At 36.6% G+C, this 15,358-nt stretch overlaps 1 protein-coding gene across 2 annotated transcripts in view; it reads right to left on the minus strand.

The window, feature by feature from the left end:
- Positions 1-1,618: 1,618 nt before the first annotated feature.
- Positions 1,619-15,358, minus strand: part of LOC149532260 (putative plastid-lipid-associated protein 4, chloroplastic) — a 112,302-nt gene continuing 98,562 nt past the window's right edge. For both annotated transcript variants that reach the window (XM_089804991.1, XM_089804990.1), the window contains one exon: positions 1,619-2,110. In XM_089804991.1, coding sequence (XP_089661117.1) covers positions 2,038-2,110 — 73 coding nt within the window. In that variant the 3' untranslated portion in view covers positions 1,619-2,037. The remainder of the gene's footprint in view (positions 2,111-15,358) is intronic.

Genomic DNA, 15,358 nt, shown 5'->3' on the forward strand with positions numbered 1-15,358 from the left:
TAAATGATGTCTAAAGATGTCTTTTAAAAAGAAATTTAACATTTTTCTAATATATTTGTATTATAATTTTATATAAGATATTTCAATTATATGGTTAAAATATTTTAATTATAATTATTATCAAATATAATAGTAAATATATTGATTATCTTGATTAATTTATACTTCTTAATTTTGGTATCTTTGATTTCCTTAATTTTATTTCTTTTTTATGATGTTTATTTTTCTAAACATTTTATTAAAGTTCTTTAGTTATAATATTTAATATTGAAAAATTAATTATAAAATATAGTCTAAATATATAATTGATTATAAAAATATAGTTTATAAAAATAGTGTAAAATGAATGAAGAATATTAGTAGTTTAAATATAATATAAATATAAATATAATATTTATTTAATATCTAAATTTATGCATAAACAATGGTAAATTGTGAGCCTCTTAGTTGGGAGGTCTTGGGTTCAAATATTAATTAGTAATTGAAATAATTAATCACAATATATAATAATAAGCTCCCACCAATTACTGATTAAAAAATTTTTTTTAAAAAAAATTAACTTTATATTAATATTATGAAATTTATAACGTTTAAAATTACTTATTCTATAATAATACATCAAATTAATATTTATAAGCAATATATTTATTTAATCATCATTAGAATTAAAATAATGTGGAAAATATTTTTTTTCATATTATATTACTGAGATTTTAAATAAAATATTTTTCCATAACATATTTTCCAATTGTGTTTCCTTTTTCTTTCCTTTTCAGCTGAGTTTGTTTCTTTGTTCCAAAATTTATTTGACGTAATACATTTTCTAAATTTTTCTGTTTTAACAATGACTCTTTTAGTTCTTAGGCATGCCCATTTGGTTGTAAACATAGAAATGGAGAATAGGAATGCAATATTGGGAATAGGAATAGCTATTCCAATAACAGCTAATTTTTGGAATGGGTATAGGCTCATTTTAGAGGCAAAATAAGAATATGCATTCCCATTCTCTATTCCAACTGACAAGCCAACCAGAGAATTGAAAATGTATTCCAAATTTTCTGTTCCTATTCCAACATTTAAGTTTTCAACATTCAGCCACTCGATTTCCAATCCATCCTCTTTCTCCAGAGTGTGAGCCTAAAACGTACATACTTCACAATCACATTCAAAAATAATTTAAAACTACTATAGAAATTTGTTACAGTTTATTTACAAAATATTATTCTTTTAAAAAATAATTTGTTTTGTACCAGATAAACAACATTTTTAAACAGATTATTAATTATTAAAAAGTTCCATAAAAAAATATAGACTTTTATAATCGACAACATAAATTCAAAGATCACCAATTTACAACTCAAAATTCTTCAAGGCACCAAGTAAAATTAGAAAAATTGATTTGAACATCTAACTTTGATAAAATAGGAAAAAGCGTTCTAAGCTAACAGCTTTACGTTTTTTTCAGTTCTCATATTAATATTTGGCAGGCCATACTACGATAGGACATCTTACGAACAAGCTGCATGTAGAAAAACTATTGCGCGATTCATTCATATTAATATATAATGTTATATATTAAATTTATATTCAAATCGGTAAATAAATTACTGCACAGATATAATAAAACGTCGTAATTTATTCAATTTATTATTATGTCAATTTGACTACAGGACCTTTGAACTTTTGAATGTACAAGAAACGAGGCCAAGATGGCCTGCATTGAGCAAAGTATAGGATAAAAGAGAGTTCTTAAATAAATTCCTCCAAGTTTAATCTAATCTTTAAGCCAGTTAAAATAAAATAACTGCAAGACAATCAAAATACAGAGCAGATTTCACAAAGATGCTTGTTTGAATTTTTTTTAATGAGGACCAATTAAAAGCAGAGAATTAGATATCACTGGAAGTTAGTAGAGCATATAGGCAACAATATATACACCTTGAAAATTAGCTTCTCATACAAAATCAAACAAGTGGTCACTGTTAGCTCTTTGCTGAAGTCTGATATCCTACACTCAGAAAGGTGTTGCGAAGAACTCTATAAGGGAACTTTATATGTGGGATCAGCCATCCTCAAGATAAATAAATTACCCTTATCTCCACGAGAAACCCTGCAAAATACAAACAAAACACGTGTTAAATGCAATAATGCAAGTGTGCTCCCTTGCAAGAGTTCTAAAGGAGATACTAGAAATGGCATAAAACCAAGGCAATTCAACATTCAATTTATCAAATGGTAGCACCATCAAAAACATAAAATGCATGAATCCTCACAATTTTTGGAATAAGATTTATGATTTCGGTAATAATAAATACAGAAAGGAATTGGAACTAATAGATATTGTTAGTTTTGTTAGCTTTGGACAGCTGTTTGTCCATTTGCTATTATTTAGCAAGTAATTGTTTTGCTAACTAATTGGTTAGATTAGAAACAAATATTTGTTAATTAATTGACCACTTTTGGAAACAACTAGAAATCGACTTGGTTAGGGTTGTTAAGTTGTTTTAATCTCAACCGTCGATTGTAAATCAATCTCGGCCGTTGGTTTACCAACAGGAGTAGTATAAAAGGAGGTCGGGGGGGCATTTGGAGAACATGAAGTTTGGAGAAACGTTTGCAATGTTAGCAAACAATCTTGCAGTGTTAGCAAGAGCGCAATGTTAGCATGAGAATAGCAGTGGGGAATATCAGCAGGATAAATTCAGAGGTTGTCGGAATTCTGCCAGTAAGAGGCAAGGAATTTTGTATCTCTTGATTTGCTGAAGTTTAATATAATTTCTCATCTATAGAACTGGTTTTCCCTTGGGGGTTTTTCCAGGAACAATTTGTCCGAAAATATTGTGTTCATTGTGTTGCGCATTTATTTTCGTATTTTATAAGTGAAGTTGCAGTTGTGTTATTTTTTGATATTAGCTGGGAATTTATTTTCAACAGTTTAATAATCGTTTATGATAGGAGATTAATAATCAGTGACTGCAATAGTTAAATTTTTCACATGGTATCAGAGCATTGTTAAGGGTAGAAGAGTTTTTCCCTAGGAAAGAAATTTTGATCTCTTTAGATTTATTATTGCTTTAAACCCTTGAGATGGCTTCAGCTGGTTTGAGAGATCAGGATAGATTGGATGGTGCCTCAAATTTTGGTGTCTGGAAGGCCAGAATTTCTTTATTGTTGGAAGAGAATGGTATCAAGGATTATGCTACTAGTGTTGTACCTATACCAACGGATGCAACACAGCTTGTAGCATATAAGAAGGATGATGCCAAAGCGAGGAGGATTATCCTTGATGGTGTCAAGGATCATATTGTTCCACATATCGCAGAGCTAGATACAGCAAAGAAGATGTGGGACGCCATTCTGAATCTATACCAGAATGCTACCACCAATAGGAAGTTGATTCTCAGAGAGAAGCTAAAGAATACCCGAATGAATCAGGGAGAAGACGTCACAAGTTACCTTACCAGGCTCAGACTTGTCAAGGACGAGTTAGCAGCTGTTGGAGATAGCCCTAGTAATGATGAGCTAGTGAGAATAGCCCTAAATGGGTTTACTAAACAATGGAGTGTCTTTGTTCAAGTTGTCAATGGACGAGATACTTTACCGAGTTGGGATCAACTATGGACTGATTTCACTCAGGAGGAGTTTAGACTAAGTCTTGTCAATGGGGCCAACAAGGGTCAGAAAAATGAGGTGGAACAAGAAAACGTTGCCCTAGCGGGTAAAGGGAAAGCAAAGAAGGGATCTAGCAAAGGATCAAATTCACAAAGTGTGAAGAAGAAGAAGGACCTTTCTAAGGTCAAGTGCTTTGGATGTCACGAGTTTGGCCACTATGTCAGTGATTGCCCAGAGAGGAAGAAGGGTAAGAAGCAGGTGGCAGCTTCAGCAAGTGCAGAAGAACTCTCCAGTACAATGGAAGATGAGTTTGCACTCATAGCTTGTATGGTTAGCTCAACCTCACAGTCTGTTTGGTATATAGATAGTGGGGCGTCATTTCATATGACAGGAGTTAGAGAGTACTTCTCCAGTTACAAGGAGGAGGACACCAACATCCAGATTTCTATGGGAAACTTGTCCAAACTCAACCCTGTTGGGAAAGGGACTATTCAGTTTCAGAGGGAGAATGGAAAGATAATTCCACTTCATGATGTGTTATATGTGTCAGGCTTAAGTATGAATTTGATTTCTGTATCTGTTCTTCAGGATAGGGGGTCTAATGTACTCTTTAGAGGGACAAATGTGTTGATTAAGCACAAGGATTGGAAATCACCCATAACTATTGGAGTTAGGAGTGGTCGCCTCTATAGATTGCAGTTTGATACTCCTAAGGCACTTATGAGCAACAGTAATCCTAGAGATCTTGGAGAGCTCTGGCATAGGAGGATGGGCCATATTCATCATGGAGCACTTAGATTGCTTCGTGAGACAGTGACAGGTGTTCCAAAGGTGAGCACAGAGCATGACGATGTATGTAAGGGATGTGTGTTGGGGAAGTTTGCAAAAGCATCTTTTCCAAGGAGTGACACTAGATCTAAGGGTGTTCTTGATCTAGTACATTCAGATGTTTGTGGACCGATGTCAACGAAATCTCTCAAAAGATATGAGTACTATGTTACTTTTATTGATGATTTCTCTAGAAAGACGTGGATATACTTCTTGAAGACTAAGGATGAGGTTTTCAGTCGATTCCAAGAGTTCAAGGCTCTTGTGGAGAATTCGACAGGAAAGAAGATAAAGGTTTTTCGGTCAGACAATGGAGGCGAGTACAAAGGAAATGTCTTCCAAGAGTTATGCACCAGAGAAGGAATCAAGAGAGGATGGACTGTTCCTTACAATCCACAGCAGAATGGAGTTGCTGAGAGGAAGAACCGTTCTATATCGGAGGCAGCAAGAGCTATGCTACATGACCAGGACATGCCCCGTTACTTATGGGCAGAGGCGTGTAATACAACAGTCTACATTCATAATAGAGTTCCACACAAGGTGCTAGGGAAGATGACACCAGAGGAGGCTTTCACAGGGAAGAAGCCAGATGTTAGTCACTTCAAGATATTCGAGAGTTTGGCATATTGCCATATTCCTAGAGATACACGTACAAAGTTAGATCAGAATGCAAAGAGGGGGTACTTTGTTGGGTACAGTGAGACCTCAAAGGCATACAGGATTTTCATTCCGGGGACTAAAAGAATTATTGTCAGACGGGATGTCAAGTTCATGGAGGACAAGGCATTCAGGAGATCCAGAGATTTGCCAGCAGATGATTAGAGTGAGCAACCAACAGAAGCTCCAAGACCAAGTCAAGAGCAACAAAGCTCAAGTACAGTTACCAGTACGAGTGTAGACTTCGTTAGTGAAGATTCACAGAGTATGGAGCAACCGATGCAACAGGAAATGCATCTAGAAGACTTAGAGGTTGACATTTCATCCTCTACAGTTGGCAGCGGGAACCATGTGGTTCCAAATACACAAAGGGATACTCAGGAGTTTGTGGGAGCTCCTAGGAAGAGTACTAGACAGCGAAGACAACCAGCCAAGTTCAATGACTATGTGGCATTAGTTAGTCAGTTGGTAGATAGTGAGCCTTCTAGCTATCAAGAAGTTGTAGAACATCAGGTATAGCGAGATGCTATGGTTGAGGAATATTCTTCAATAATGTAGAATGATGTGTGGGAGGTAGTACCTAGACCAACAAATAGGGTTGTAGTTGGATCACGTTGGATCTATAAGATAAAGCACGATGCAAATGGTAGCATCGAGAAATACAAGGCGAGGTTCGTGGCAAAGGGGTTCTCTCAGGAGGAGGGAATAGACTATGAGGAGACATTTGCTCCTGTTGCCAGGTATACTTCTATACGAGCTATAATCTCACTTGCAGCACAAATGGGATGGCAAATCCATCAAATGGATGTCGAGACAGCATTCCTTAATGGTGAGTTGAAGGAGGAGGTATACATAGAACAACCAAAAGGCTTTGTAGCACACAACAAAGAGACCTACGTGTGCAGATTGAAGAAAGCATTGTACGGACTCAAGCAAGCTCCTAGAGCGTGGTACGAGCGCATTGATACATACTTGCAAAAAATGGGCTTTGTAAAGAGTGAAGCAGATGCTAACCTCTACTACTTGATGGTTGGGGGTGAGATTCTCATTCTTGTTCTTTATGTGGATGACCTGTTTCTTACAGGTTCACTAGGGCTCATAGTGGATTGCAAGAGGAACCTTGCAGAAGAGTTCGAGATGAAAGATTTACAACTTATGCACTACTTTCTAGGCATGGAAGTGTGGCAGATAGATGGGGAGATTTTCTTTGGTCAAAGAAAATATTGCATTGAAATCTTGAAGAAATTTGGGATGGAGGATTGCAAAGCCATGTCTACACCCATGATTACGAATTGGAGGAAGGTAGATACATCTAAGGAGAAGGATGTAGATCCCACTTTATATAGACAGTTGATTGGTTCGCTTATGTATTTGGTCAACAATAGACCAGATATAGCATTTGCAGTAAACTCTCTTAGTCAATTCATGGTTGAACCAAAGAGAATGCATTGGATAGCGGCTAAGCATGTACTACATTACTTGCGTGGTACAGTCGAGTATGGGATCAGATATGTTCGAGGTGAAGGTATCAGGTTGATAGGCTATACTGACGCAGATTGGGCAGGAAGTACAACAGAAAAAAAGAGCACTTCAGGGTGTTGCTTCAGCTTGGGATTAGGAGTTGTATCTTGGTTCAGTAGGAAGCAGAAGTCTATGGCTCTAAGTTCAGCAGAAGCAGAATACATAGCAGTTAGCATGGCGACATGTGAAGCTATATGGCTTCGGAAGTTGTTAGAAGCCTTGTTTGGTGAGAAGGTTGAGAGTACTGTGATACATTGTGACAATCAGAGTTGCATCAAGTTGTCTGAGAATCCAGTGTTTCATGATAGGTCTAAACATATAGATATCAGATATCACTTCCTCAGAGATTGTGTACAAAGGGGAGTTGTTCAGCTACAGTACATACCTACAGAGGAGCAGGTAGCAGACATTCTGACTAAGGCATTGGGGAAGGCAAAATTTATCTTCTTCAGAGATAAGTTAGGTGTCCTGCAGAACAGCTTCCTCGCTAAGAGGGAGTGTTAGTTTTGTTAGCTTTGGACAGCTGTTTGTCCATTTGCTATTATTTAGCAAGCAATTGTTTTGCTAACTAATTGGTTAGATTAGAAACAAATATTTGTTAATTAATTGACCACTTTTGGAAACAACTAGAAATCGACTTGGTTAGGGTTGTTAAGTTGTTTTAATCTCAACTGTCGATTGTAAATCAATCTCGGCCGTTGGTTTACCAACAAGAGTAGTATAAAAGGAGGTCAAGGGGGCATTTGGAGAACATGAAGTTTGGAGAAACGTTTGCAGTGTTAGCAAACAGTCTTGTAGTGTTAGCAAGAGCGCAGTGTTAGCGTGGGAATAGCAGTGGGGAATATCAGCGGGATTAATTCGGAGGTTGTCGGAATTCTGCCAATAAGAGGCAAGGGATTTTGTATCTCTTGATTTGCAGAAGTTTAATATAATTTATCATCTGTAGAACTGGTTTTCCCTTAGGGGTTTTTCCAGGGACAATTTGTCCGAAAATATTGTGTTCATTGTGTTGCGGATTTCTTTCCGTATTTTATAAGTGAAGTTGCAGTTGTGTTATTTTTTGATATTAGCTGGGAATTTATTTTCAGCAGTTTAATAATCGTTTATGATAGGAGATTAATAATCAGCGACTGCAATAGTTAAATTTTTCACAGATATTTGGTTTGTCAATGAACAATATAAACAGTTTTAAGACTCCAATTTCATTCAAGTTGTTTACTACTAATAATGTTCAGTTAAATTTATAAGCTAACATTTGGATTTACTTGTCTACAGAGCTTTTTGAAGGCTTTCACAAGGACTGCATACATTATAGTACGGTTACCTAACACTTAAGAGAGAATAATGTTGGAGAACAAATCACCTATGTTGCTTCCCTTGGTCTATATGAAGTTTCAACAGTTGCATATTCACTGAAAGCCCCAGTTTCTTGTAGAATGTAGTCAAATATGCAAAGTCAAGATTGACAGTTCCAATCCCGCCCATACATACAGAAAAGCTTTTAAATGTATGCAGCACCCTTCTCAATTGCTAGGGTATAAAAAATGTCAAGAAGCAAAGTGAATTGCATTACTTTCTATAGAGAGAGACACGTGCATATGCAATTGAAACTCTGACTCTGCATTCCTAAAGAAAACTAGCTGAAAATGCAGATATGCCATAATAGCCTTTGTCTAAAATTGTAAGTGCAAAGCCTATTTTCAGCCATGACAAGGAATAAGATTTTGGGTGATCCTTTGTGTCCAACCCCAGATCTTGCACAAGTTCTAAGAAATTAAACAGCTGAGAACAAGTATAAAAAAGTGTTTTTCCAACCTTTGTGATCAAGCTTTTACATGGAACAATTTGGTTACCTTATCCTCATCCCGTGCATTGCCTTTGACTAAATTTACTTATTTTTATGTGGTTGCACAAGAAATTTTCTCATCTATATTCAAAGTCCATTCAATCTCTTTCATTTCAAGCAAGCCTTTTTGATGCAGGAGCATCTTGGGTCTTTGAGCAATCTTGCATCAACCAAAAATATTTCTTGTTTTTTGTACCAATCTACTCTTCGCGAAGTAGCCATTGCTGTTTTTGGTTTCAGGCCGTGTGCAGTTAGTATCATGTCGAGAACCTATCCTAGATCCTTGTCCTGAGTCTATTTAGTCTAAATGTTTCATATTCTTCGAGTTATGTGTCGTTCTTTGTGGTCTTTGTTTCCTGTAGTTTCATCCAGCGAGGCACACAGTTTCCTTTGGCGAAATTTCGTATGATGACGTGGCATCTTGCACAATTGGGAGCCACTCCTAACTCCCATGTGGACCTATCCTTAAGAGTGCATTAACTTTTGTTGTCCTTTGCTTGGGTTTTGGTTTACGACCTATAATGAAATTAAATGCTTGACTAGTTGGCTTGTGGCTTAGCTTGCTATATATATGAAGCTTGGTTAGATGTAGGGGGAGTACTTAGAGAGATCTTAGAGTGAAGAAGATAAAGGATGCGAGCTTGGACTTTGATTTTGTAATTCTCATTGCATATGGCCGCAACTTGGAAGGCCTTACAGTTGGGTGTGTTGCTTTCTTTATATGTTAAGTGAAATAATTACACCTAGTGAATGTTGCATATGGCCTCCTGTTCCTTGTTGTTTTAATTGAGTAAATCTTCTATGTGTAACACTTGGCAAGGGTAGCTCAGGTTTGCCTCCTTTGGCAGCCTAGCCTTGTGTTAGGTGGTATCAAAGCAAAGGTATTTCTAGTGGCTTGGATCGTGGAGAACCTTATTGGATTGGTTGTAGGGTGGTAGATCTATGATCTAACATATAACTTGCAGAAGCTTTTTGAGATCTTACAGGAGCTATTGTCAAGATGGTTAGTGGTAGAGGAAATGTTGATAATGCTGTTATGGACATGTTGAGGTAGATTGCAACACAACTTGAAGCTGTTGAGACAACCCAAAAAAGAGGTGTACATCTTAAAGATGTTAGTGGCAATGAAGAAGCAACAGCTAATCCTAATCCTGAACTTGAGGTTAAACAAGATGAAGAAAGGTTTTTGAGAGTTTTGCCTAGGGCGAATGTTAGACTTGTTGTTGAAGTTGCTTGCTATGATGGAAGACTTGAGACTAATTTAGTATTGGATTAGATCTCTAAGATGGACAAATATTATGAGTATGAAGGTACTCCTAATAATAAGAAGATGAAAATAATAGTCACAAAGTTGAAGGGTCATGATTCACTTTGGTGGGATCATTTGCAAACTGAGAGACAAAAGAGGGGGAGAGAAAAGATCAAGACATGGGCAAAAATGATTGGAAAGATGAAGTTTCTCTATGCAGATTACCAAGTCAATTTGCTGAGAAAAATGCAGAATTTGAGACAAAAAGACATGAGTGTGAGAATATACTGAGGAATTCTACAAGTTGGATATCAAATCTGGAGATGTAGATGATAAAGTTGAGAAAGTGGCTAGATACCTGAATGGCTTGAGGACATCAATTCAAGATGAGATCAGTTATGTTAAGATGGACAGTGTGGAAGAAGCTTATCAATATGCTCTGAAGGCTGAAGAAAGATTGGCAAAGAAACATGATCAAAGACAAAGAGGTAGAGTTGACAGATTTCAAAGAAGCAGAGATAGAACCTATGGAGAAAGTAGTAGATCTGACAATGCGATGTAAGATAAAAGAAAGACAATGGAAAGAAGAACCCATTAGAAAAAGAGGTAATCACACTAGAGGTAGCTATACTGGTTACTCTAGGAATAATGATGGTGGGAAAGAGAGAGGAAAGATCTTGGTTTAAGGGCACTTGTTTCAAATGTGGAGAAGGACATAGAGCTTTTGAATGTACATCTTGGTTTAAGGGCACTTGTTTCAAATGTGGAGAAGGACATAGAGCTTTTGAATGTACTAACTCTGGAAAGAAGATTAGAGGTAATAGCAGAAACACTTTGTCTTGTGAAGAAGTTGTTGAAATACCTAATAAACCTGAAAATGGTGGAAACCTAATGTTGAGAAGGATCTTGTAGAATGACGAAATCAATGAAGAACTTGTTTTGAGAAGAAGTTTTTTCAAAATCAAATGTAAGATCGTTGGAAAATATTGCAAGGGAGTCATTGATAGTGGCAGTTCTAATAATTTGGCATCTCAGGAGCTGAGTTGATTAATAAGTTGCGGTTGCAAAAATTGAGATATCCTAAACCTTATCATGTTGCTTGGATCTAGAAGGAGCATAATCTACTTGTGAGTGAACAATGCCTTGTTAAATTCAAAATTGGGAATTATCATGATGAAGTCTTGTGTGATATTATGCCTATGGTTTGTTGTCATATTCTTTTGGGTAGACCTTGGCAATATGATAGACGAGCTTTGCATGATGCTAGATTGAATTAATATACTATTTGGGTTGATGGAAAGAAATAAATATTGTTGCCTTAAAATTGAAAAGCTTGAGGAGAATCATTTTACCATGGTAAAGTATATTTTGCTTTGATTCCTAGAAAGACTAAAAAACGAGATGAACTAGAACATACACCTGAGATTGAATTTTTGTTGGCGAAGTTTTCAGACATCATTTCGGACAATGTACTTGATGGTTTACCTCGTGTAAGAAGTATTAGTCACTGTATGGATTTGATACCTGGAGCTAGTTTGCCTAATAAAAGCACCTCATAGGCTTGCACCTACTGAAAATGCTGAGTTGAATAGACAAGTACAGGAATTGCTTGAGAAAGATCTGATTAGAGAAAGTTTGAGTCCTTGTGCCGTACTTGCTCTATTAGCACATGAGAAGAATGGAGAATGGGCACTGATTCTAGAGCTATAAACAAGATAACAATGAAGTATAGATTTCTTTTGTCTAGGATGAATGACATAATAGACTGTTTGAGTAGAGCGAAGTATTTTACCAAGATTGGTTTGAAGAATGGCTATCATTAAATCAAAATTAGAGAAGGAGATGAATGGAAAACTACTTTTAAGATTAATGAGGGTTTGTATGATAGTTGGTTATGCCTTTTGGTTTAACTAATGCACTTAATACTTTTATTTAGCTGATGAATGAAGTTCTGAAGAAATTCTTGGGTAAGTTTGTGATTGTATATCTTGATGTCATTTTGATATTCAGTAAAACTAAAAAGGAACAACTTGAGCATATCAAACAAGTATTGCAGATATTGAAAGAGGAGAAATTGCTGATTAAACTTGAACAAATGTTCATTCATGAAGATATTGTGTAACTTGGTTTTGTTATTTTCAATTGATGGTTTGAAAATGGATCATGAAAAGGTAAAGCTATTCTTGATTGGCCTACACCTGAGAATGTTGGAGAAGTTAGAACATTTCATGGATTGGCAAGTTTTTATAGGAAGTTTGTCAGAAATTTCAGTTCTATTTGTAATGCTATGATTGAGACTATGAGAGGGGATAAAAAGAATTCCAAGTGGACACATAGAGTGCAAAAGAGTTTTGAAACATTGAAACAAAAGATTGTGGAATTACCTACACTTGTTTTGCCTGATTTCAGTAAAGTTTTTCAAGTTGAATGCAATGCTAGTGGAAGTGCTATAGGAGGTGTTTTGAGTCAAGAAGGAAGACATGTAGCTTTCTTTAGTGAGATATTGAATGATGCTAAGAGAAAATATTCAATTTATGATCAGGAATTCTATGCTATTGTTCAAGCTTTGAAGAAATGGAGACATTATTTGATGCCTAGAGAATTTGTGTTGTATACTGACCATAAAGCTTTGCAGAATTTGGAAAGACAAAATAAGTTGAATTAGAGACATATGAAGTGGGTTGAGTATTTGCACAAATTTTCTTTTTCATTGAAACATAAGAGTGGATAGTCAAAGTTGTTGATGCTTTGAGCCGGAGTTTGTTGATAGAGATGAAAGTTGAGGTACTTGGTTTTGATGATTTTAAGTATTAATATGAAAATCGATGCAGGAGCATCCTAGGGAAATCAGCAATCCTGTATAATGGGGATTCATGCTTAAGTTGTGGAATTATCGTTTGCAAAGTTAAGGATATGTTGGAGACATTTTTTTATCCTTGTCCTATGTGTGCATAAAGATTGGAGTTATCATGTTGAAGTTATAGTCGTTTTTACCTTGCTGCTGGAGTTGTATTTTCTGATTTTTGCATGCCTGTTGTGGGTGACGTAACTAATTTTGCGTAATGACTCACAAGCTGAAAATTTCGAGGATTGAAAAGGGCCTAGAGTAATATCTTTGGTTAAGAGCGCAAGTCTTAATTCATTATGAGTTGGGAGATATGGCGATTCTCCTGGAGTATCGATTTCTGTCAGGTTTCGCGACCGATTTCTGTGTGTGACTTTCGAGATGGATGCGCAGATATCCTTAGTGAATCAGCCTTTGCGCACTAAAGGGGTTGTAGGGGACCTAAATTTATACCTTCAGTTCAAAGTACAAGTCTTGATTCACAGAGCTAGGAGATATCGCGATTTTGCTCGGGTATCAATTTTCGGCCAGTTTTTGCATGAAACGTGTGGAGTTTCATCTTGCACGGATCTTGTTAAGAAACAGACATGTTATTGGGTCATGTGTGGACCTAAATGTAACTCGGCATTTAGTTTTGTTCATGTTTGTTATAATTTTGGTCTACTCTTCCAAGGTGGACCTATATTGTAATCAATTGCCTAACTAGCCGACTTGTGGCTTCACTGGCTGTAGAAATCATTAATATGGGATTATTGGGGATCATGATTTGGAGGATTCAATATCATCAATAGAGGATTATCCGAGATAACAAATTTGAAGAAGAGCTAGTGGTTGCGGTTTAGGAACAAGGAGATTGCTTGGTGGCTTGCAAGCACAAGTTGAGATCTTGAAGGTTTCTACTAGATTGTTGTTGTGTTACAGATCTAGGCTAGCTAGGATTTGAGTTGGATATTGAGGGATCATAGAGAACTATTGTAATTTCTTTGTATTTGGCCATAATCGGGAAGGCCTTACAGCCCAGCACATTGACTATAATCAGTTGTTTTTATGAATAAAGACGTGTTAATTGGTATCAAATCTTGTGTTATTTTTTATATTCTATTGTATCGTTATTTGTTGGGGGTTAGAACATGTCCATTGGGGATTCTCGATTCTTTATTAATCCCAGGTGTTTGATGCAAGAGCATCTTGGGTCTTTAAGCAATCTTGCATCAACCAAAAATATTTCTTGTTTTCTGTACCAGTCTACTATTTGCGAATGAGTCGCTGTTGCTTTTGGTTTCAAGTTCTGCGCAGTTGGTATCATGTCAAGGACCTATCCTAGATCTTTGTCCTTAGTGCACATAGTCTGATGTTTCATATTATTCGAGTTCTACCCGTTTGTTGTGGTCTCTATTTCTTGCAGTTTGAAAGATCCCAAAATGATCCTTTCAATGAACTTCTGTAAATTTTAATTCAATAATAGATTTTCCTGTGATTTCCTTGTGGTCTTAGAGAATTAGACAGAAGTTGCAAAAATATTGTAGCAACAGCAAATAATATAATATTCAAGCAACTAGAATAGTTACAAATCGTACCAGGCAAGATATGTAATCAGTATGCCAGCAAAGGTATTTACAAACAAAGAATGATGATGCCAACTACAAGAATAGACCAGCCATGCACCAAAAGGGCAGAGATGGCTGATGTGAGCCAACCAACAAATCACTTACCAAGTGAAAGGCAGCTGTACGGCTGCTATAGTCATGCCAAGGCAGCAAGAAGATCTCAACGTGCCAAACAAGACCCTCAATGTGCAATGCACAAACACCCCCAAACACTGAACTTAACAATCTTTGTCAACTGCTGAAGCAATACTGTAGAATGTTGCCGAAACCATCTATTGGGGTTTGCGTCCCAATAGCCAGGCTCTAGGGTTTGCGTCCTAGTCCTCTAGAATCACTCCTCAAAGCAAAATCGCAAATAGCAAGAATAAAGATGTAAAAGATAATGAAAGAATGAGCCAACATCTCCTTTTATCTCCCTCTCAAAGCCAATCGAACCCTAAAGGTGGAACATGTCTTTCCCTTTATTATAAAATGACATCTTCTCAATTAAAAGGCCTTTATGTGTAGGAAAAACACCCCTTTCCTCAAATAGCACAACTCTAGGTTCCCGAAGGTCTCCAAATGATGAAAATAAGTTATAATAATTCAAGACCTTTCCAACAAGCTATAACACATAGGTCTACCTAACCAGATGAAGCCAAAATCCCCTTATTACTCCAATTAGCTATATAAATAGCTTTATTTTAATTTATTTAAATGAAAACTTAGGAAATATTAAAATTATTTCCTTTTATTCAAATGGAAAGCCAAATTCAACTGGAAAGCCAAACCAACCAAATAATCAGTGAACGGGTCCTATCACCTGCATGTGACTGATGTTGAGCAATGTGAGCCAACTGACAGTCCCATCCCTAAAAGCTAGGGATGCTCCTAGAAACTAGGGAATATGCCCCGTCACCCTGAAATTGAAACCCTATACTGATCTTGAGGAGCCTCAAATCTCATCACTGCCACTGCCCCGACTAACTCTCAAACTGACTGTGGAACCAACTATAGTCACTGAGTATCCAGTATGGGTCTCTATTCACTACTGCTAGCCTACGAAAATCCAATAATAGGCCAACTCTCATGACTCCACTAGTCAGACTAGAAAGGGGACATGACACAGTTTCATCCAACAAGGCGCATTGTTTCCTTTGGTGAAGTTTCGTACAATGACATGGCGTCTTGCACAGTTGGGAGCCGAATCCTAA

This window comes from Cupressus sempervirens, chromosome 10 (assembly GCF_028749045.1).
Source record: "Cupressus sempervirens isolate cs-2001-9-10 chromosome 10, ASM2874904v1, whole genome shotgun sequence".
NCBI lineage: Eukaryota > Viridiplantae > Streptophyta > Pinopsida > Cupressales > Cupressaceae > Cupressus > Cupressus sempervirens.